Here is a 21875-nt window from a genome sequence, read left to right as displayed (position 1 = left end):
GGTCCCATCCGGTTCGAGCTGCGCTTTACGTAAGCAGCCGTTCGCGGCAGCTTCGCTTCCGGCTCCGGCCGGAAGTGTTGGTTCACTGGTTTGCGGACAGCCCATGGTCCCTTCCGGTTCGAGCCTTGCCCTGCTACAGCAGCCGTTTCCGGCAGCTGCTCTTCCTGCCTGGGCAGGAAATGTAGGTCAAACGGGTCGTGCACAGTCATCTGTCACTTCCGGTTCCGGCCTAGGGCTTGCGGCAGCTTCGCTTCCGGCTCCGGCCGGAAGTGTTGGTTCACTGGTTTGCGGACAGCCCATGGTCCCTTCCGGTTCGAGCCTTGCCCTGCTACAGCAGCCGTTTCCGGCAGCTGCTCTTCCTGCCTGGGCAGGAAATGTAGGTCAAACGGGTCGTGCACAGTCATCTGTCACTTCCGGTTCCGGCCTAGGGCTTCCGGGTTGTGGCTTGCAGACTCCTCAGCACCAGCTATGGCATAGTTCTGCTGTTGCGTCTGCACTCCCTGCTCCTCCCGGCTTTTCCGGTTCGGTTCCCGCTGCTTCCGTTGTGTCGCCGGTGAATTTCGAATACGGTGGTTCTCCTGGGCATACAGGCTTTTTGCCTCTGTTGGGACAGCAGCAGCCACCCACTTCGGTGGTGGCCGCTAGCTCCTCTCTTCAGCTGCCTTCGGTTGTTGGTGACTCTCATCTTCCTCTTAGTCAGGGGTGCGAGTTTCATCGATGGCCAACAGGATGGGCGTTCGGCTTACGGCCTTCCCTCGCAGCGTCATTTGTCGGGTTCTTTTGGCTATGAGCCGTCCCCTTCAGGTGGCGTTTCGGACTTCGGGTCCGTGTGCGAGGAGCAGCTGCCTTCGGCGGCTCTGGCCAGCTTCCGAATTTACGTCAGCAGTCGTTCGCGGCAGCCGCTTCCAGCTCCGGCCGGAAGTAGAGGTTCACTTGCTAGTGCACAGACTACTGTCACGTCTGGTTCGAGCCTTGTCCTATGACAGCGGTCGCCCGCGACAGCTGTTCTTCCGGTTCCGACCGGAAGTGTAGGTTCACTGGTTAGTGCACAGGCTACTGTCACGTCCGGTTCGAGCCTTGCCTTACGTCGGCAGCCGTACGCGACAGCGGCACTTCCGGTTCACGGAAGTAGTGCCTCGTTGGAAGGTGGACAATTAATGATCCCATCCTGCTGGAGCTGCGCTATACGTAAGCAGTCGTTCGCGACAGCTTCTCTTCCGGCTCCGGCTGGAAATGTTAGTTCATCGGTGTGTGGGCAGCCCATGGCCCTTTCCGGTTTGAGCTTTGCCCTTTGCACGGCAGCCATTTCCGGCAGCTTCGCTTCCGGCCTTGGCAGGAGGGTAGGTCAAGCGGGTAGTGCACAGGTTACTGTCACTTCCGGTTCTGGCCTACGGCCTACCTTTGGGTTCCGAGCTTCAGCTCGTAGGTGGCTCAGCACCAGCTTTGGCATAGCGCTGCTGTTGCTGCCGCACTTCCGGCTCCTCCCGGATTTTCCGGTTCAGTTCCCGCTGCTTCCGTTCGGTCGCCGGTGAATTTCGAACAAGGCTTGCCCTATGGGCATACAGGCTTCTTGCCTCTGTTGGGACAGCAGCATCCACACACTCCGGTGGTGGCCGCTAGCTCCTCTCTCCCACTTTCCTTGGTTTTTGATTCCTCTCATCCTCCCCTCAGTTAGGGAATGAGCACAATCGATTGCCAACAGGAAGGACTTCGGTTGGCAAAGAGGAAGCAGCTACTTCTGGTTTGAAGAATCGCCCTTTGTAGCTTTTCGCCTTTTTGCCTTTTCGCCGAGCCCCCCTCTTCAACAGGGGGTGGCCTCCGGCGTCGGTTTCGTTGCTGGTTCCTCAGGGTTCAGCTTCGGAGCCGGCATCGGAATGCCTTGCCGCTCCTGCGCAGGCTTCCTCCTTCGTGCCCTTAGGGACCAGAGGAAGTTGCCTTGGCCAGGGTCGTCTCGTAGCCGCCTGTTGGCCTTTCCCCGTCCGCGTGCACCGTTTCCGGTCACGCCGGATCTTCTTTCGCTTCTTACGAAGCCGTTGAGGAAGGATTCGGTTCTGCCGCTCTATGGGCAGAATCTCCTATTCTCTGAGGAAGGGGGCTGACAACTTTTGGAACTCAGTTCCATTTCCGAGACTCTCCTGCGGGCGCTTTCTCGCGCTCTGGCAGATTCCTTGGCGCCCTTTCCCCTTAGTAAAGGGCAGGACGCGGAGGAAGTGTCTCACTCCTCTCCACACTTACAAGGGTGAACGAGGCACAGATGAGGCTGTCCTCTCTGCACTATTTCCATGCGGTCTCGTGCGGAAGGGACTTGTTTCTTGCCCACTCCCGGTTTTCTGAGGAGTCGACAAGGAACATTCTCAGTTCGTCATCCTTGGTGGACGGTCTCTCTCCGGCAGCCTGGCCTCTCATGCCAGAAGCAGGGGATTGAGACCAACAGAGAACAGCGGTTCCCTTCTTTTGAGCTTCAATTTGAAAGCAGCGAAAGCAGGCCGCTCATAAGCAGGCTATACCTAAGCGGACTCAGCCTAAGCGGCCTACGTCCTCAGCTCAGGTGAGATTGTTTCTTTCACAGCCGTCATAGGTACGCTGGGTTTTTGAAACAACAGCCGGCCTTAGGGCTTCGGGGTTTTAGCCTCGGCGGGAGCAACAGCCATTTCATCCGTTGGAGGTGGTGGTTGTTGCTTTCCTTGTGCTTGTGGCTTCGGGCTTCGACATTCTTTCTCTTTCCCAGCGTATGGGTGCTGAGAGGTCGATTTCCGTTTAAAAGGGGGTTTCTGCCTTTGGGCTTCCCCGTTTTCTCTTGCCACGAGCTTCTGGACTCGGTCCAGGTTTGTCTTTCGCCGAGTCTGACTTTGTCTTTCTCTAGCGATCAGACTCGTTCTGGTGTTTCGTCCAAACTTAAGGTTCACTTGAGTTGGCCTCGGAAGTAACATTCAGATTTTCCTGAGGGTGCATTGTCTGGGCATTGCATGTTTGAGAAGTCATTCTTGGCTTGTCACTTTTTCTCAGGTTTTTTGGCTACTCCTCCCCTTTTTGGGCAGAGGTCTAGCTAATGTTCCAGTTTTCTCGGTGCTGGCCTCTAGGCCAGCATCTTTTTCGGCGGCCGAAACTTTTGGTTTCTTACTGTGCCCGTGTACTTTGAGTACTTTGGTGCAATGGCCGGCCTACGGGCAGCAAGGCTCTCGGCCTTAGCCTGTGTTATAGTCTCCTGCCTGTCGTGTTGCGACTTTGGCAATTGGTTCTTGTGACTGCGGATTTCGTCTCTTCCTCTTCTCCATCATGCTTGCATGATGTGAGTTGGGACGATTTCTGCTGGGTTGGGCTTCCGGCCTGGTCACCCCTTTTTCACTTGCAACTATGACTATTACTGAGAACTCTGGTCTCGGGAGGCTGACGGCTGGTTCGCTTCACGGTTTTCCGTCTTTCTTACCAGCTTCGTCCTTTCTGTTTCGGGTTTTTTGATTCATTTTCAATTACCTACAAGCAGTCTGCTCTGCGATCACGCTGGCTTTTGTCATTTTGTTTCCGGTCTCCGGTCACATTAGGATTTGGCCACTGCGGATCCGCATTTGCGGTGCTTATGCACTACCTTAGGTCGCTTCGTCCCCTTTTTTACCCCTCTCTCTGCTTTCGCAGGGATGGGCAGGGGACGACCGGTGACCGTCTCCCTTGAGTTTTGCTCATTGAGTTGGACCCTGGTACTTGATACTCAGGCGTCTCTCTCTTTCCGGTTTGGAGTTTGGTCACTCTTCCGGAGCTGACTGTTCTCTCAACGGCCTTTTGGGCCTCACTCCATCCCAAAGTTTTCTTACTTTGGCATGGTTGCCTTATGGTCTCCGTGAGGGTCGGTCCTTTTCAGGGTTTAGCCGGCAACCTTACGCACGGATCTTTTCCAGGCCATTAGCATTTCCTTCCATTTAAGGGGGGGGGGGGGGGCAGCTTGTCCTTCCCTCTACTTGGTCGGGTTTATCCAAGACTGGGGTCCTTTTCCGGACTGTTTTACAGTTCAGAAGATTGGAAGAAGTGCTGGGCACAGCTTACTGGCTCTCTGAGGTCGTCTTTCGCATTTCTTGCCTGAGAGACATCTCGGCTGTCAATCAGGGTGGTTCTCGGTCCGTTTCTGTCCTTTGGCAGTGGGCCAGTTCCTGGCAAGGGTTTAGAGTGAGTCAGTGGTTGCTTTCTCACGGGATCCTTTCCTGACTTTTGGCAGTGGGCCAGTTTCTTGGCAAGGGATTTTCTTGCCCTCCGCCTTGTCATAGCTTATGCTATCTTTCCCTCGGCTCGGCCCGAGCTCATTTCCAGGGCCTGGGCCTCCTCCTTGGCCTTTTGGCCTATGGGGTTTGGATGATGTCCTGCGCACAGCTTCTGGCGCTAGGATTTTGTCTTATCAGGTTCTGCAGACATTGCTGCCCTCTGTCAGGATGGGTCTCGGCCTATTCCTTCCTTGGCGGCAGCTGGCTTTTGTCTCTCCAGAACTTTAGAGTGAGTTTGAACTTTTTGATCTTACCCACCACCTTGTTGGAGTTATCTGCTAATATGTGACTCGGAGTAAGAATATGTAATTTAATCGAAAATTTTTAATTAAATTTTCATTTGATTAATATACTTACCCGAGTCACATAGGTAATTCCCTCCCACCTTCCCCGCTTTTAGTTTCTTTGTATTCTAGAAGTCGAATGAGGGTGTCTCGTATCGGGTACGAGATCTGTGGCGTGATGCATGCTACGGGAGGCAACCCAGGGTAGCAAGCTTGCTACTTTTTTGCTTGGGTTGCTTCCCTTATACTATAGACGGGATAGCGTTTTTCAGTCAACCTAGCATCTCGACTGCGTCAATGCTAATATGTGACTCGGGTAAGTATATTAATCAAATGAAAATTTAATTAAAAATTTTCAAAATGTACCACAAAGTAATTCTGATTGTGTGAATCGGTGCATAGTGTTTGCTGTATTGTTCTCAGGTTCTGATTGTGTGAATTGGTGTATAGTGTTTGCTGTGTCGTTCTCAGGTTTACAAGCTTGCATCCTCAGCTGACCCCATGGCTGTCTTCTGCGGGGATCACATGATGCAGCAGATGGGTTTGCCTAACGATGCAGCGGTCGGCATGGAGGTAGTGGTGTGTCAGACCAACTGGACACAGGTTGGACAACAGGTCATGAGCGTGCAGACCACCTACACTACAATGGTTGAGGAGGTAAAATGGCTAGAGATTTAGATTTTGTGTGATTGAAGACATTAATTTTTGTAATATATTAAGATTTCAGTAGATAACTAATTGCATAACATAGATTACTATTGCTTAGAAATGTAGATATTAGTAGATGCATTGTGCTTTGTTAAGATTGTAGTTTCTCTGTAGTATGCATACAAAATATGGAGTGAGAAAATAATAAAGCGTTATTTAATTATTTCCAGAGCTTCTGATTTGTGTGAGTTTGAAATTCTGTTGCTTTCAGAAATGCTTTTAAAAACAGAATGTTCTGATTACAATGGCAATGACAAGAAGTGCAGCAGGTCAGTTGAAACTTTAGCATTATTTTTCTTCTGTAACAGATGATGCAGGCTATGGAAGACTTGAGCACCCAAACCATCAGCTTTTCTCTGGAATCAGACTGGCGTGAACTCTCCTACTACACCTCTCGTGTCATGGACATGGTCATGTTGTCCCAGGATTCAACAGGCGGCAGCGCAAACCCTGTCATGGCGGGGATGGGAATTCCGGCGGCTTTGACAGAAGGCCCATGGAGCCTGGCTATGCAGGCCAATTTGTCGCAGATTAATGTCGCCATGGAAATAATGATGGACAGAATGCAAACTCTTGGAGAAAATAACTTGAAAATGTGAGTGGAGAGTGCTTATAATTGGTGGTTCTTTTTTATGTACATTTATTTTGTAACATTGTGTGAAAAAGAATGATGATCTTTCAGTTAGAGTATGATGTATACCTAGTGTATGTTAAAGATCTCGTTCAGATTTATCTCGTTCCCAGATAAGATGCTGTAGCTTGGATTAAAAAAAAATTCCATTTTAGCACAAAAGTCTGTTGAATCATCGTGAAGCTGTGCAGCTACTTTCTTTGGATAACAGATGTGCAGAATGATCAAAATACCAGATCAATCTGTAGTATATTCTGATGTGTCTATTGTAATACAGTGGAACCTCCCTTTTGATACTGCCAGCAAATCTAAAAAAAAACCCAGCTCTTGAAAAGGGGTGAGTTTTAAAATAAAGTTGAATTTGCCGATGTTAATTGTTATGAACAAAAAATGTGAGAAAACAAGGTCTCAAAAGGGAATAAGTCTTTTGTTTTATTTTTTTTTATTTTTATTTTTTATTGTTTTTCATTTTATTGATAAATGACTTCCGTTTTTTGGTGAAAGTTGAGCCCTTATTTTTCGATCAAATTGATTGAAATTTTAGCAAAACAATTTTCGACAAAGCCCGGACTATGGGATTACATTGCAGCTCGTAAGCTTAAAAACTAATTTCTAAGTTTGCTCATTAAAGTTGTCATCAACGATTTTTCGTAAATGGATTGCATCGTATTCTTCATCAAATTCTGAATCAAAAATATATAAATGTCATGTTTACTCCAAAAGTGTGATCACAATTAACACAAATAGGTTAATTAGGTACTATGATTAGAATTTTAGTAATCGATCCAAAGATGATTTCATCTTATTCTTTATAATTTTCTGATTCAAAAAACATATAGATGTGGGAATAAGTCTTTAAATGGGGGGTGTTTATAAGGTCATTCCACTGTACAAGGCGAGTGCAGATGTTATATATTTGTTGCACATTCATTAATGTTTATTTAATCTTGCACTGTATTGGGTAACTGAGTAACTTTTTTTGTGATGGGCACACATTCTGTTTCCTTATTTAGGTTTACAAAAATCGTTGCCTTGGTGATGGAGAACATTGAACAGCAGTTTGAGAGTGAGGGAAACACCACCAGGGCCCTGGAGTGGAGGCAACTGAAGCACTACTTCAGAATCATCGATGATTACATGCTCATCATATCAAGCAGCAACCCAGGTTGGTCATCAGGAAATGTGAAATTACAAAGTTTTCATCTGTAGATTGTTTATCCAGTTACCAGTCCACCTGCGATATTTCCTGGCTCCTTGTCTCTGACACATAGTGGCTGAATGCTTTGATGTGGGCTTTACTTTTTCCAATCCTTTCTTTTAAAACAAATCTCTTTACCCTATCCAGTACAGGTTGGCTTTGTGGCTCTTTGTGTAACTGAAACTTTTTCCGTATTATATTTTCTCAAGAATGAATGCACTTCTTCTTCCCCCCTTTTTACATTTAGTCAAGTTTTGACAAAATGTTTTAACAGAGGGGGAATCGAGACGAGGGTCGTGGTCTATGTGTGTGTCTCTGTGTCTGTGTGTGTGTGTATGTGTGTGTTTGTGTGTAGAGCAATTCAGAGTAAACTACTGGACCGATCTTTATGAAATTTTACATGAGAGTTCCTGGGAATGATATCCCCAGACGTTTTTTTTCTCAATTTTTCGATAAATGTCTTTGATGACGTCATATCCGGCTTTTTGTAAAAGTTGAGGCGGCACTGTCACACCCTCATTTTTCAATGACATTTTTTGAAATTTTGGCCAAGCAATCTTCGACGAAGGCCGGACTTCGGTATTGCGTTTCAGCTTGAAGGCTTAAAAATTAATTAATGACTTTTGTCATTAAAAATCTGGACATTGTAATTAAATTTTTTTTTATAAAACAATCTAAAAACAATTTCATCTTATTCTTCATCATTGTCTAATTCCAAAAACATATAAATATGTTATATTTGGATTAAAGTCAAGCTCTGAAAATTGAAAATATGAAAATTGTGATTAAAATTAAATTTCCGAAATCGATTTAAAAACAATTTATCTTATTCCATGTCGGTTTCTGATCCTAAAAACATATAGATATGATATGTTTGGATTGAAAAACAAGCTCAGAAAGTTAAAAAGAATAGATATACAGAAAAGCGTGCTATCCTGCACAGCGCAATCATTACCGCGCTATTCTGCCTTTGCCACGAGTGGTGGACTGACGATGCTACGAGTATACGGTCTTGCTGAAAAAAATGCAGTGCGTTCAGTTTCATTTTGTGAGTTCGACAGCTTGACTAAATGTTGTAATATCGCATTACGCGACTTGTTTCTTCTTCTCCTTCTTTTGGATTCAGGATTTAACCATGCTTTTATCATAATCACTTACAAAATGTCAAAAGCGATTGAACTTTCTTTTTTCTTCTTAGTGGTGACAACATCTTTGCCAGAGGCGATGAAGCTTCTCCCAGACGAGCTTCAACACATGGTGCAGTTGGCCGCTGATGCTTACCTTGAGCTCATTGATGCCTTGAGGAAGATCATTCTGCACCCTGATCAGGTCAGTCATCTCTTGTGATTAGCAGCTTTTTCTGTTACATTCATAAATGACAGTGCGAAAATCTGTTTCGCTGGATCGTGAAGAGGTACACCCCCCTCGACCTCCCTCCTCATGATATTTGATGCAGTTTTAGGTTTGTGTGGCAGTGGCTGTGAACTTACCCTAATAGGAATGTTTGTTCTTTATTTCTTTTTTCTTCAGTGATTTAGTTGTGGTGGTGGTGGTAACTCAAACCTTATGGGCCATTTTTATTGAGTCACTTGAGAAAAAGTGACTCTATGTAATCGGTCAGTGTTAGTCTGTCCGGCCGGCCGGCCTGCCGGGCCGTCCGTAGACACCACCTTAACGTTGGACTTTTCTCGGAAACTATCAAAGCGATCGGGCTCATATTTTGTTTAGTCGTGACCTCCAATGACCTCTACACTTTAACGATGGTTTCGTTGACCTTTGACCTTTTTCAAGGTCACAGGTCAGCGTCAAAGGAAAAATTAGACATTTTATATCTTTGACAAACTTTTCTCGGAAACTATCAAAGCGATCGGGCTCATATTTTGTTTAGTCGTGACCTCCAATGACCTCTACACTTTAACGATGGTTTCGTTGACCTTTGACCTTTTTCAAGGTCACAGGTCAGCGTCAAAGGAAAAATTAGACATTTTATATCTTTGACAAAGTTCATCGGATGTGATTGAAACTTTGTAGGATTATTCTTTACATCAAAGTATTTACATCTGTAGCCTTTTACGAACGTTATCAGAAAAACAAGGGAGATAACTAGCCTTTTCTGTTCGGCAACACACAACTTAACGTTGGGCTTTTCTCGGAAACTATAAAAGTGACCGGGCTCAAATTTTATGTGAACGTGACTCATTGTGTTGTGAATAGCAATTTCTTCCTGTCCATCTGATGCCTCATATAATATTCAGAACTGCGAAAGTGACTCGATCGAGCGTTTGCTCTTCTTGTTGGTGATAGTGATGAGTGAATTGAAATACCCAATCCTTTGTTGTTTTAAGAGGTGGGTATCCTTTTTTCCAACATGTCAATTCAGTATCATCTCTATTAGTTTAGCACTCTCGCCACATATGCTCACTTTTATCCCTGCATTGAACAAACCAATTTATATTGTTAACCACAGTTCATCACCAACATTGCAACGAAGGGATTGAAGGCTCCGGACTGTGGCAACGTTACAGTAACAAGCTTCCTCATGCTGAAACCATCCAGCGGTTTTGGTCGTCTGGAGACACAGGTGTGCACAGCCAACTGGACGGACATAAGTCACAAGATGGCCCAGATGCAACAAACTGAGGCTGTAACAAAAGCTATAGAGGATCTGACTGTGATGGTATGTGCTGTGTTTACAGGGTTACAGGGTTAAGTGTATGGGCTTATGTGAATGCATGTGTGAGGGCAGTATGTTCTTTTTTTTTTTTTTGGGGGGGGGGGGGGGGGGGGGAGAGATTCAGCGTTTGTTCATATGTCTTGGTATAAACCTGGTAGGGATTGGTGGACTTACAGATTATATTTCAACATGAAGATTGAAATTCTGCAGATTGTGAATTTTTGGGTATAAGGTTCATGGCAAGCGAAGTATACTGTCCCTTCAAGACGGTGGTAGCTACAATTCTGATTCTGATTCTGAAATATCACTGCAGACAAGTTCGGATTAAGTTAATTACCCAGTGTTTTCTTCTTGTTTCAAAGACAGTATTTTGTGTAATTGTATGCTTCTGGTTTAGCTGCATTTTCCATGAAATTTCACACAGTTTTCTGATACCTGAAAGTTCCGATGTTTTAGTTGATTTTTGTGTGTTGATCCTTAAACTGCTTTAAACTCTCGGTCTCTCCTGTCCAGATGGTTGACCTGGACAAGCTGGCTCTGGACCCAGTGGTCAACTGGACCCAGGTGCTGGACAACGTCGTCCAGACCCTCAACAAGTCCTTGAGTCAGTTTGCAGGCATGGAACAGACCCTGTCCAGCTGGGACCTGCTGCCCTTCAACATGACCGCCATCAACGCCAGGTGGGCTGACTTCTACAAGGACATGGAGCAGGTTCAGAACGTGGATGTCAACAGGTAGAGTTGGACTTTGTGGTGGTGAATTTTCTGTTTTGGATGCATGAAGTGTGTGTGTGTGTGTGAGAGAAAGAAAGAGAGACAGCACTTGGGATGGGTGCCAACTTGTGTTTAGAACCAACATAAAAAGAGAGAGGGGGAGACCAGCTACATTGCGCAAGTGTGTTTTGAATACATTTGACATTGTGTGAAAGGTAGGAAGGTGTATGAAAGCATGTGTGTGCGTGCGTGCACATGAGTGCATGTGTGTGTGGTCCAGCATGTGTGCACTTTTGTATGAGTGTGTGTGCATACTTTAAACTAGTGTCTCTTTTACAGTGTCTCTTTGTAAAAGAGAGAGTATGCATGTGTGTTTGCCTGCGCTGATGTTTGCTTTTGTCCCAGTCTTATGCCTCACGCCTTTACTCGTATTTCTTGTTACAGCTTGTTGGCAGCAGTAGAACAGCTCCAGGGACTGTTGGAGCAGGAAGGGATGGAGCAGATGCCAGAGAATGACTTGGTGATGCGTAGTCTGATGTCCAGCATGTACCTCAATGTGCACATAATGACCTTTGCAAACATACAGCTCAGACATTTTAACTGTGAGTGGTTATTCAAACATTTTTTACAGGTATTCAAAATAGATTCTTTTTGTGGTGTTTAACTGAGTAATATATTTCAGAATAAGAGAGAGAGAGTGCTTGTGTGTACGTGCATGTGTGTGTGCGTGCATGAGTGTGGGTTTGTGTGTATGTCACTTTGTTTGCAGGTGTGTTTACGTGAGTTGGTCCACCACAAGCTCCTCATGTTCTTATTTTGATCTTTAATCAACATCGTGTTAAGTCCAAGTGCTGTCGAATTTTTTTTTTAGGTGTATGTCCTTTATTTCTTCTATTTTTGACTCACATGCGAAGCAAAAGTGAGTCTATGTACTCACCCGAGTCGTCCGTCCGTCCGTCCCCCCCGGCCGTCCGGAAAACTTTAACGTTGGATATTTCTTGGACACTATTCAGTCTATCAGTACCAAATTTGGCAAGATGGTGTATGATGACAAGGCCCCCAAAAACATACATAGCATCTTGACCTTGCTTCAAGGTCAAGGTCGCAGGGGCCATAAATGTTGTCTAAAAAACAGCTATTTTTCCCATTTTTCCCATTTTCTCTGAAGTTTTTGAGATTCAATACCTCACCTATATATGATATATAGGGCAAAGTAAGCCCCATCTTTTGATACCAGTTTGGTTTACCTTGCTTCAAGGTCAAGGTCACAGGAGCTCTTCAAAGTTGGATTGTATACATATTTTGAAGTGACCTTGACCCTGAACTATGGAAGATAACTGTTTCAAACTTAAAAATTATGTGGGGCACATGTTATGCTTTCATCATGAGACACATTTGGTCACATATGATCAAGGTCAAGGTCACTTTGACCCTTATGAAATGTGACCAAAATAAGGTAGTGAACCACTAAAAGTGACCATATCTCATGGTAGAAAGAGCCAATAAGCACCATTGTACTTCCTATGTCTTGAATTAACAGCTTTGTGTTGCATGACCTTGGATGACCTTGACCTTGGGTCAAGGTCACATGTATTTTGGTAGGAAAAATGTGTAAAGCAGTTCTTAGTGTATGATGTCATTGCTAGGTTTAGTTATTTGACCTTGACCCTAGGTCAAGGTCATGTCAAGGTCAAGCATGTGAGTCGTATGGGCTTTGCCCTTCTTGTTCTTTTTAAAGGCTGCAAGACATTCTTAAGCATGTGACATTATTCATACTTATTCTTTTTAATGAAGCGAATAAAGATTTATGTGGTTTTATGTATGTTGTTGTTGTTGTGTGCAGCCACGCCTGAAGTGAACCTTTTTGACTGGATTGGTTCTGATGAGCTGAGGAAGGTGGCTGAGGTACTACGATACAGCCCTGAGATCAACGAGATTGGTGTCAACACTGTCATCAGAATTTTGGCAGATCCTACCAAGGTTAGCTGCCTTTCTTTTGTGCTTTAAGCTTCATCCAATGGGTACTATCTATGCTGCATATATCAGGTTGCATTGGGATCAAGTTTTGTGCAATAAGTAGGAATTCAAAAATCTCTTGGGCATTACTTTATGAGTGTAGAACAGCAAATATTTTTCATTCATAGACAGTGGAACCCCGCCTTGGGGGGGGGGGGGTTAAAGGAAGAGTCTTCTAGGGTGGTGGTGGGGGGGGGGGGGGTCTACTCTAATTGTGTGAGTATAATCATTTGCTTTTCTTGTTATAAAGACAGCATCCATGATGTAGTGTTCAAGATAATGCCAGATGCCAGTTGGTGTCAGACAGAATGTCAGTGCTGAGGTAAAACCTGTCTTTTAAATTCCTTTTTATGAAGACAGAATCTAGTTTGATGTAGCGTTTGTGTGTGCAGCTAACAGTGGTCAATCCCATGGATCTGTGCGAGAACTTTACACTCTTCTCCCAAGTGTTTGCTGTTGACGACAGAGTAATGGACACTCGCAAGCTGCAGCAGACTGTGTGCAACCTCAACATCAGCTTAACCGTACTGATGGAAGAACTTTCTCAGAACTGGGAAGGCTTTTCGGATTTGGTCCATGCGGTAAGAATTAAATGACTTTTTATTATTTGCAATTGCAAGCATGGATTGTTGTTACCTTGTTGCAAAAGGCTTGTCAAACAACTGCAAGCTGTAAAATGGTGGTGGTGATGGCAGTACTTTGAAATGTTATCACAGCAGAAACTCAAATAATGTTGATTATTACTGCAAGTGTCATGTGTATCTTGTAAAGGTATGATAGCAATGAATTGAGAATTTTGACTTCCTGAGCTTCAAATTGAACTGAGAGAAGAAAAAAAAATGCTGTTTTGCTCCTACAGCAGTCCCTCTCATGAACGGACACCCTTGGGCCATAGCAAAACTGTCCGTACATTGCAGGTGTCCGGTCACGGGAGGGGTGACCACACCACCCCCTCCCCCATACACTCACACAGAGACACACAAACAACAGGATTGAGTCTATGCTAATCACTTCTTGTGGCTACTAAACAATAAACTCCTAATACTTCTTTAAACGTTCTGTAAAAATGATTTGTATGAAAAGTGTTGAAAAGAAGAGAACATAAATCTTCAAGGCAGTGAACACACTCACCATGCACTGACATACGAAAGCAGCCACACAAACACAGCACAGAGGAGCGTGTGCAGATGCTTTGCAAGAATAAGCTTGAAAACCAGTTTGAATAAATAGCAGCAGATAGAGCTGCATGTCATAATCATGTAATTTATTTTCATCTTGTCTGGCTTTATTGACTGCATGCCGATCATGTGGCATGGCAGTGACTTTTCACTCTTCAGTCGGTAATACACTGTACATAACACAGCTCCCACTCTCCCTCACTAATGCCTACTCCAAGCCGTGACAACTGATGCTTGGAAATTGTGTGGAAGAGTACACCTCTCTATTTCTCTCCAATGCTCTTCCTGCTGACATGCAGTGACACCGGACACCCCACAGAGTAGTTTAGCCAGCTACCCTTCCACCCCCCACCCCCCCCCCCCCCCCCCCCCCACCCCCCCACCCCTCCCTCTCTCTCTCACTCCCTCCAGCCATGTACTGTTTGGGGCTGTGGCCAGAGAGGTCAGCTCCAACTGTTCACTCAGAGCAAAACCAGTTGACTGTGTCGTAACTTTTGACAAAGCAAGACAACTGAAGGGTTCACAGATTAGGCAACCGACTCACTGGTCAAGGCTGAGGGGAAACAAGAGTATCTTGTCAATGAAAGAGGTTACACACAGACACACGATGCTGAGAACTGTGGCCGGTTTTTCACTCTCTTTCGCTCAGGACCTTCATCGACTGTGGTTTCTGTTGTTTACGTCCAACAGACAAGAATAAAGAGCACAGTGCAGTTTCATGTTGGCATCTTCGCATGTACTCCACTCCTGACCAAAACTACCCCCCCCCCCCCCCCCCCCTCCTGATGGGTACTGGTGCACTCAAGTTACCAGTGACTGTCGTCACGCCATTGCAGCTGTGATCTTTTGTACCAAGAGCCGGACTGCTCTGTTATCGATTTTGTTGTGGTGAAAATTTGACGATGGAGCTGTCCGTACAGTGGAGGTATGACCTGCTGTTGGGACCGAAAAAGAGTGTCCGCGTCCACGTTTTGCAGGTGTCCGTTTAAGGGGGGGCAAATATAGAAGGAAGACACTCCGTGCCGAGCAAATGTGTCCGTACATGTCAGGTGTCCGCTCAAGCCGGGGGCCGTACATTGCAGGGACTGCTGTACATAGTTGTGAAGTGATGTTTTGGAGAACTGCTTGTGAAATGATTTTTCTAAATTCCTTACGATTTATGCTGCATGCTAATGCCTTGTATAAAAACCACATGTATAAATACATGCTGCAATAAACATGGTTCTGTCTTTGTGCAGTTTGAAGAAGTGCTCCAGACGAATACAACGCTAAATGTGAACTATGCACAGTACGCCAAAGTTCAAATGGAATACAGTCAACTTATCACCAGTCTTGTTATGCATAACCCAACTATCATGCTCTTTGACAATGATCGCTGGATGAATGTGTCGCTGTACGAAGGACCATGGATGAAACTTTGGGATGAGATGCAGAAACTTTACGAACAGTACCAAAATCCAAAGTAAGATTTCTATTATTATGGTTAGAAAAAGATGGCTGCAGCTAACAATGACAATGATGTTGATAATGAATTGTTACTCCCTTGCACATGTCACTCTGAGCAGGTGCTGTGTGCAGTGCAGTTCACACAAATATTCTGTGTAGGATTGTGTTTTGCTCTATAGTGTGTAGATATTAGTAATTACAATCTTTTAAGAAATGTTTATTTTCACAAACTGAAGTGACTATATCCACAAAGGCAGCTTATTTTCAACTTCATGGATCTTAACTGCTCGACGTTTTGTTGGGGGGGGGGGGGGTTGCATAATTAGTATTGCCTCTTATGTTTTGAGCAAAATCCCTTGAACAGTATGTACATGGGGGGGGGGGGGGGGGATGGTTGCTTGCTTGCATAATTAGTATTGCCTCTTATGTTTTAATCAGAATCCCTTGAACAGTGTGTACAGTACATGTGAAGCTTTTTTTCTCATGGCTTCTTACCATTGATCATACATGTATGCTCACTTTTCTTTCAGCACTGTGATGGCCAATATGGTGGTTTACCTTAACGCCTTCTATGCTAATCCGGAATTAAAGCAAGTTCTGGTGTATCTGGATGTTGTGTTGGATATGACCCAGCGATACACCACTGGTCTGAGTAAGTGTTGCCTTTACCGGTAGTTTATTTATCTGATCTGTGCATGATCATGTTAGAATAATATTGCTTAGTTAAGGCGATTGGGATATATTCCTTGCAGTTTAAAAAATACATATTTTAGCAATTGGACATCAAAAGTGTTCAAAAGTTTCTGATCTAATTCATTGTGTACACAAATATATCTCAATATCTTGTAAATGTTTCTTTCTTTCTTTTGTTTTTACTTTCTTTCTTCTGTATCGTTTTAAGAAAGGTTGCTACGCTTTGCAGTTGAAACAAAAAGAGAAGTTGGGAGGTAACGGTGAATGGTCAGCTTTTCTTACTTTAATTCTTTCTGTTGGTTTTGTGTGGTAGAATTGTTTGTACATATTTCTGGTTTCTCTTTGTTGTTTTTCTGTTTTTATTTCTGCGTTGAAAATCACTTCAGGTTTGCTCTTCATGGTGCCCCTTTCAATCAGCAATTTGTTACTGGACGTCTTATCTTGTACCTTTCAATCCATTATTTCCTAACGGGTGTTTTATCTTTAATTTTCAGGTGCTCTTCCACAGTCATTTGCCGGTTATCCAAACCTAGGAAAGATGTACTCCCTTATGGAACAGCTGCCTGAATTGACTGAAATGGTTGCCTACACTTCACTAAATCATCCAGAACAAGTAAGCACGTACATGTGAAACGTTCAGATAAGACTCTGGAAGAGTTCTGAACAAAGTCAGAGATTCCTATATTTCAGGATTTCGAATTACCCTCCCAAATTCTTGTGACGCAAATGTATGAAAACTTGTGCAAATTGATAAAAGATTTGTGTAAACTTGTGTCTAATTACTGTTGTGGGTGATGTACTCATACAGTACCAGGAGAAAAACATCGTTGTTGATTACACTTTGAATAGCTCAGTTTTTGTCTTTTTAGCAGTTCTTGCTTTATCTCTCAGATTTTGTAAATTCATTTTAACTCTTTCAGCCCTGTGCCCGTCTCCCAGACTGGCACAAAAGTACAGTTACCAGCGCCTGTGCCCGTCTGAAAGACGGGCGGGTGTGAGCACATGTTCTCTGGAAATTTCCTAAGGTTATAACCTTCAGAATTTGCATAAATGGGAGATAACCGTATGGGCGCTTCCTCTCTTCATCAAGTGATGCAGTTTTCCGCCAATTTTCGTCGGTTTATAGTGTTTGTTGGCAATTTTTGAAGTAAACATGAGTTGGAGAAAGAGGTTTACTACAGCTGAGGTGCTCGAACAAGTGTTTGCTGACGAAGACAGTGAATTTGAGTCTGATTCGGACGAATGTACGGAAAGTAATGTGTCGGAAACGAATGAGAGTGTGAGTTGCGACCAACAAATCACCAACCATGCACAGTTTGATGTCGAAGAAAGGGACAGTTTGATCAGCGAACCTTCGACATCAACTGGTCTTGTGACTCAGTGAAATTAAATTACATATTATTACCCAACTCACATATAGCAATTAACTCTAGTTCAGTGCTGGTAACGCTGTACGCGTTCCCCTTGGTAACAAGGGAGACCACCCTAAAAAAGAGTGATCCATCCCATAATATCAGACCGATGTCCGGTCCAACATCCGTATGCGTGCGCATACGCCGCCATTTGTATCATTTCTCTCTCAGCGGTTCAACTGGGAAGGACGCTCCTGATGTACGCTCCTGCTGTCTTCAGCATTTTGTCTTAGTCTTTGGCTTTGGCATCTCCCCTTGGTCGTCGCCTAACTGTTCACCTTTACCTACGCTGTGTGGTGAGATCTTTCCGTTTTGTTATAACTTTAGCGACGTTTTTCGTCGCTCGTTTTGTACTTGTGAAATTTTTCTGAAATTGTTTTTCTTTGAAATTTTTCGTGAGTTCTTTCGCTATGGCGGAGGCTGCGCTTGTTGATAGCGCCAAAAGGAAGCCTAGTTCGAGGCAGGTTTCTGACGATACGCCTCCAAAACGTAGCTCTAGGAGAGAGAAGGGCGCAGGAAAATCCGCGTCTGTTTCTTCTGATTCAACTTCTGTTAAATCTCCCGTGTTAGCAGACGTCAGTTTAACTTCCGGTCAGGCTTGTTTACGTTCTGGCAAGAGTGGTGTTTCGGGCAAAGCTTCTTCTTCTTCTGCTTCTGCTTCTGCTTCAACTTCAGATGGCTGCCCTGGGTTAGCGCCAACTGAAGTTGCGTCTTTATTGTTGACTTTGAGCGCTCAAGTTTCGACACTTGCGTCGGAATTATCTTCCACTAGGGAGGAATTACGAGCGCTTCCGTCTGGTGTTTCTGATGTTCTCTCCTTAGCACAGGTACGGCAGTCTCCTGCAGTTCCGGCTTCGACTTCCGCTTTGCCTTCGGCGACTGTGACTCGGGCGGATGTCCATGCTTCGCAGGATGGGAGTACCAAGTTGGTGTCTCTCCTTTATGGGACACCAGTTCAAGGTATGTCTACACCGCTTGCCGGTGTGCGAGCTCAGGGGGCTCTCTCTGGCGTTGGTAGTCGTGAGAGTTCCCACGAGCAGCGAAAGGACGAACGCCTCCGTACGTCTCTTTATGAGAATATCGGGGACCGTTTTAGTCCTCTTCCGCCCGGGGGGCAGGAAGTGGTCGGTTCTGCCGACGATAAACTGTCTGATGTTCTGCCTCCTGGCTCCGAGCTTGATCTCGAGTCGGAGTGTAGGGCGGAAGACGGGGATGCCTCAGTGGTAGAGGATTCCCAACTGAATTTGCCCGTGAAGCTGTCAGCCGCAGTGGCGCTGGCGGCGGAAACGGCGTTCAGATACTTTCCGGAAGGGGTGGTGAAGGACAAGGCTCAGCTTCACCCACCTCGTTCTGCTTTTGACGATTTCCGGAGTGCTCAGGAGCAACGGCCTCGCTACCGCTTCCGGGAATCGTCAACTATTGCCTATGAAATGGCTAACGTCTTGTGTGGTAAACGCAAACCGGCGGTGCCGTTGTTGGTTCAGCACGGCGAGGCCCCGGAAGACGTTGTCTCTTGGCTGGCTCAGCCTGGGGCTCGGGCTGCTTCCGGTGTTCCGAAGTTCAAGCTCACCCCTTATCCTGTGAATCTGATTGACTCTTTTGCTCTGCCGTCAGGGGCACTTCCGGTGACGCCGGAACTTGCTGCTTTGAGAGAGGACGGGTACAATAGGGATAGAGTTGTCCCATGTACTGACGGTTCTCTCACAGCTGTGGAGGAAGTTGGAAGGTCTTTGCTGGAGCTCACGTCCGTGTCGGAGTCTCTGCAAAGGTCTTTATCCAGATCGATTGCCACATCTCTTGATCCTTTTGAATTTCGGTTTGATGCGTCGCCGACAGATGTTTCAACACTGCTGGCTACTCTGGGCAAGGTGACTAGAGAACAGGTTACTTTGTCTGCCCGGCTGTATACTCACGCGGTGCTTTCAAGGAGATCAGCCTTCTTGACGGGGTCCAGATTTCGGGACACCGCGACTGTGGAGAGGCTGAAGGTCTCCCCTTTTGCTGAGGGGTCTCTCTTAGGGCAGGCGTCTTTCGATGCACTCCAGAAAGAGACGCAGGACGCGCGGGATGTAGCGATCGCGCGTTTGGCTTCACAGGGCTTCCAGAAGCCTCAGGGCAAGTCTCAGACTCAGGCGTTTTCTTCTGCTAAGCCTCAGACGTCTTCGTCAGGTGGTGGGAAGGCCCAGAAGCAGTCATTCTCCTCCAGGGGTAGGGGGCGTGGAGCTCCATACCCTAAGAGGGGTCAGTCTTTCGGGGGTTCCAGGGGGTCGGGGCGTAAGCCTCACCCCCAATGAAACTTCCCCGAACAACACATCCCGGTGGCCCCCGCGCTAGTTGTAGCGGGCGGCCCGTCCAGGGCCCTTTCTTCCTGGCTGCAACTGGTGGCCAGCAAGTGGGTCACGGGGATAGTGTGTTCGGGGTTCCGGCTTCTCTGGTCAGGGCAGAAGGCTCCCCTGGTCAGGATAATCCCGCCCTGCAGGGCGCCAAAGGATTTGGTGGCACGGAACGCGGTCCAGGAGGAGGTCTCGGCTCTGCTGCTCAAGGGAGCTATAGAGGAGGTCTTGGACGCGCGGTCCCCGGGGTTTTACGGCAGACTTTTTGTAGTGCCGAAAGCCTCGGGGGCGTGGAGGCCGGTGTTAGATCTTTCTCCTTTGAACAAGTTTCTGAGAGTAATCAAGTTTACCATGGAAACTCCAACTTCGGTTCGGGAGGCCTTACGGCCGGGAGATTGGGCAACGTCGATCGATCTTACAGACGCTTACTTTCACGTCCTCATACATGTCGCGGACAGGAAGTGGCTTCGCTTCCCTTGGGGTGGCAAAGCTTACCAGTTCAGGGCTCTGCCGTTCGGCCTGTCTTTAGCTCCGTGGATTTTCACGATTGTGGTCAGGCAGCTTTGCGCTCTTGTGAGACAGGAAGGCATCCGTCTCAGAGCATACCTGGACGATTGGTTAATCCTTCACCAGAACAGGGGGCTTTGCGAGGCTCATACGCACAGGGTGCTGAGCCGGGCGGCACAGCTGGGTTTCTCTGTCAACCTGACAAAATCCGAGTTGGAACCATCCCAGACGTTTACTTACCTGGGCATGGAATTCGACACGCTTCGGTGGTCTGTCCGTCCGTCTCAAAGGCGGATCGACAAGCTTCAGGGTCTGATTCGGTCTCTCTACGGAGAGAATCACGCCAGTGCAAGGGTTCTGACTTCGGTTCTGGGTCAGATGGAATCCATGGCTTCCCTCATTCCGTTGGGCAGGGTTCACAAGAGGCCTTTTCAGGCCTCCCTGCAGTCAAGGTGGGATCAGACATCCCAGGACTGGAGTGCTCCGATCGCACTGGGAACTTGGTTTCAGCAGACCACAGGTGTTTGGCTTCTTCCGGATTTGTTCCGGGGTGTTCCCATTGTTCGTCCACCGCCGGAGAGAGAGTTGTTTACGGACGCATCTCTGACGGGGTGGGGTGCTCATCTGGACGAGCACATGGTTTCGGGAGTTTGGGATTGCTCTCAGGCCTCCCTACATATCAATGTACTGGAGTTGGAGGCCGTTTCCCTGGCGCTTCTAGCGTTCAAGCCTTTCCTGGAGGGCAGTCATGTACGTCTTCACACCGACAACATGTCTGTGGCGTCGTATGTGAACAAGCAGGGGGGGACTCGGTCTCACAGTCTTTCCGACATTGCATGTCGCATTCTCAAGTGGTGTCACGCCCAGCACATTCTGTTGTCAGCAGTGTACTTGAAGGGCAGTCTGAACGTCCTTGCAGACACTTTGAGCAGAGGGGACAGGATTGTTCATTCAGAGTGGACTCTCACACACCAGTCTTTGCAGCGGCTTTGGTCGCAGATCGACAAGCCCAAGATAGATCTCTTTGCGACGAGGTTTTCGGCGAGACTGCCTCTCTTTGTGTCCCCCTTCCCGGATCCTCTGGCCTGGAAGGTGAATGCTCTGGAAGTGGATTGGTCAGATCTTCCGGCGTATGCCTTCCCTCCGTTCTGCCTCTTAGGCAAAGTCCTCAGGAAAGTGGACTTGGAGAAACCAGCGCTGGTTCTGGTCGCTCCTCTGTGGCCAAGCCAGCACTGGTTTCCCGACCTACTGCGTCTAGCAGTTCGGCCCCCAATCCCTCTCGCCCTGAAAAGAGGAGATCTCGTGCAGCCTCGGTCAGGCGTTCAGCACGAGAACCCACAGATCCTGGCCCTTCACGCGTGGATTCTGTCCGAAGCGCTTTGCGTAGGGCAGGGGCCTCTTCCCCTACTCTGAGATTCGTTGGACATGCGCATAGAAAATCGACTTCTTCGGTTTACTCATGGCACTGGGCCTCTTGGTCTAGGTGGTGCGCGCTTAACGGGGTTAAACCTCTTTCTCCTAGGTCTATTCAGGTAGCCAACCATCTGTCTTGGTTGGCTGATCAGGGGGCTTCTCCCTCTTCTATTAGGGTCCGGAGGTCGGCGATCTCTTCGACCCTCGCGCAATTAGGCCACAAAATTTCGCTCGGAGGGGTTATCGCTAGTGTTATTAAGGGGGCTGCCCTTTTAGCAGCTCGTTCAAAATCGCTTCTCCCTGCATGGGATTTGTTCCTGGTCTTACGTTTCTTAGCCTCGGATGAGTTCGAGCCTCTTTTGTCAGCCACTTTGGCCGATTTGACGCGTAAGACTGTGTTTTTAACGCTTCTCTCTACT

The 21875-nt window shown here is 46.6% G+C and overlaps 1 protein-coding gene across 6 annotated transcripts in view; it reads left to right on the top strand.

The window, feature by feature from the left end:
• The window catches only part of LOC138958697 (uncharacterized), a 189207-nt gene that overhangs the window by 69420 nt on the left and 97912 nt on the right, over window positions 1-21875 (top strand). For all 6 annotated transcript variants that reach the window (XM_070329921.1, XM_070329924.1, XM_070329920.1 and 3 more), the window contains exons 16-27: window positions 5006-5191; window positions 5551-5837; window positions 6887-7038; window positions 8270-8400; window positions 9539-9748; window positions 10259-10479; window positions 10903-11060; window positions 12302-12438; window positions 12867-13055; window positions 14891-15114; window positions 15629-15750; window positions 16286-16404. In XM_070329921.1, the coding sequence (XP_070186022.1) occupies window positions 5006-5191; window positions 5551-5837; window positions 6887-7038; window positions 8270-8400; window positions 9539-9748; window positions 10259-10479; window positions 10903-11060; window positions 12302-12438; window positions 12867-13055; window positions 14891-15114; window positions 15629-15750; window positions 16286-16404 (2136 nt within the window). The remainder of the gene's footprint in view (window positions 1-5005; window positions 5192-5550; window positions 5838-6886; window positions 7039-8269; window positions 8401-9538; window positions 9749-10258; window positions 10480-10902; window positions 11061-12301; window positions 12439-12866; window positions 13056-14890; window positions 15115-15628; window positions 15751-16285; window positions 16405-21875) is intronic.

This window comes from Littorina saxatilis, linkage group LG2, assembly GCF_037325665.1.
Source record: "Littorina saxatilis isolate snail1 linkage group LG2, US_GU_Lsax_2.0, whole genome shotgun sequence".
Taxonomy (NCBI): Eukaryota; Metazoa; Mollusca; class Gastropoda; order Littorinimorpha; family Littorinidae; genus Littorina; species Littorina saxatilis.
Note: the sequence above shows the minus strand (reverse complement) of the source record. Positions and strands in the feature narration are given on the sequence as shown.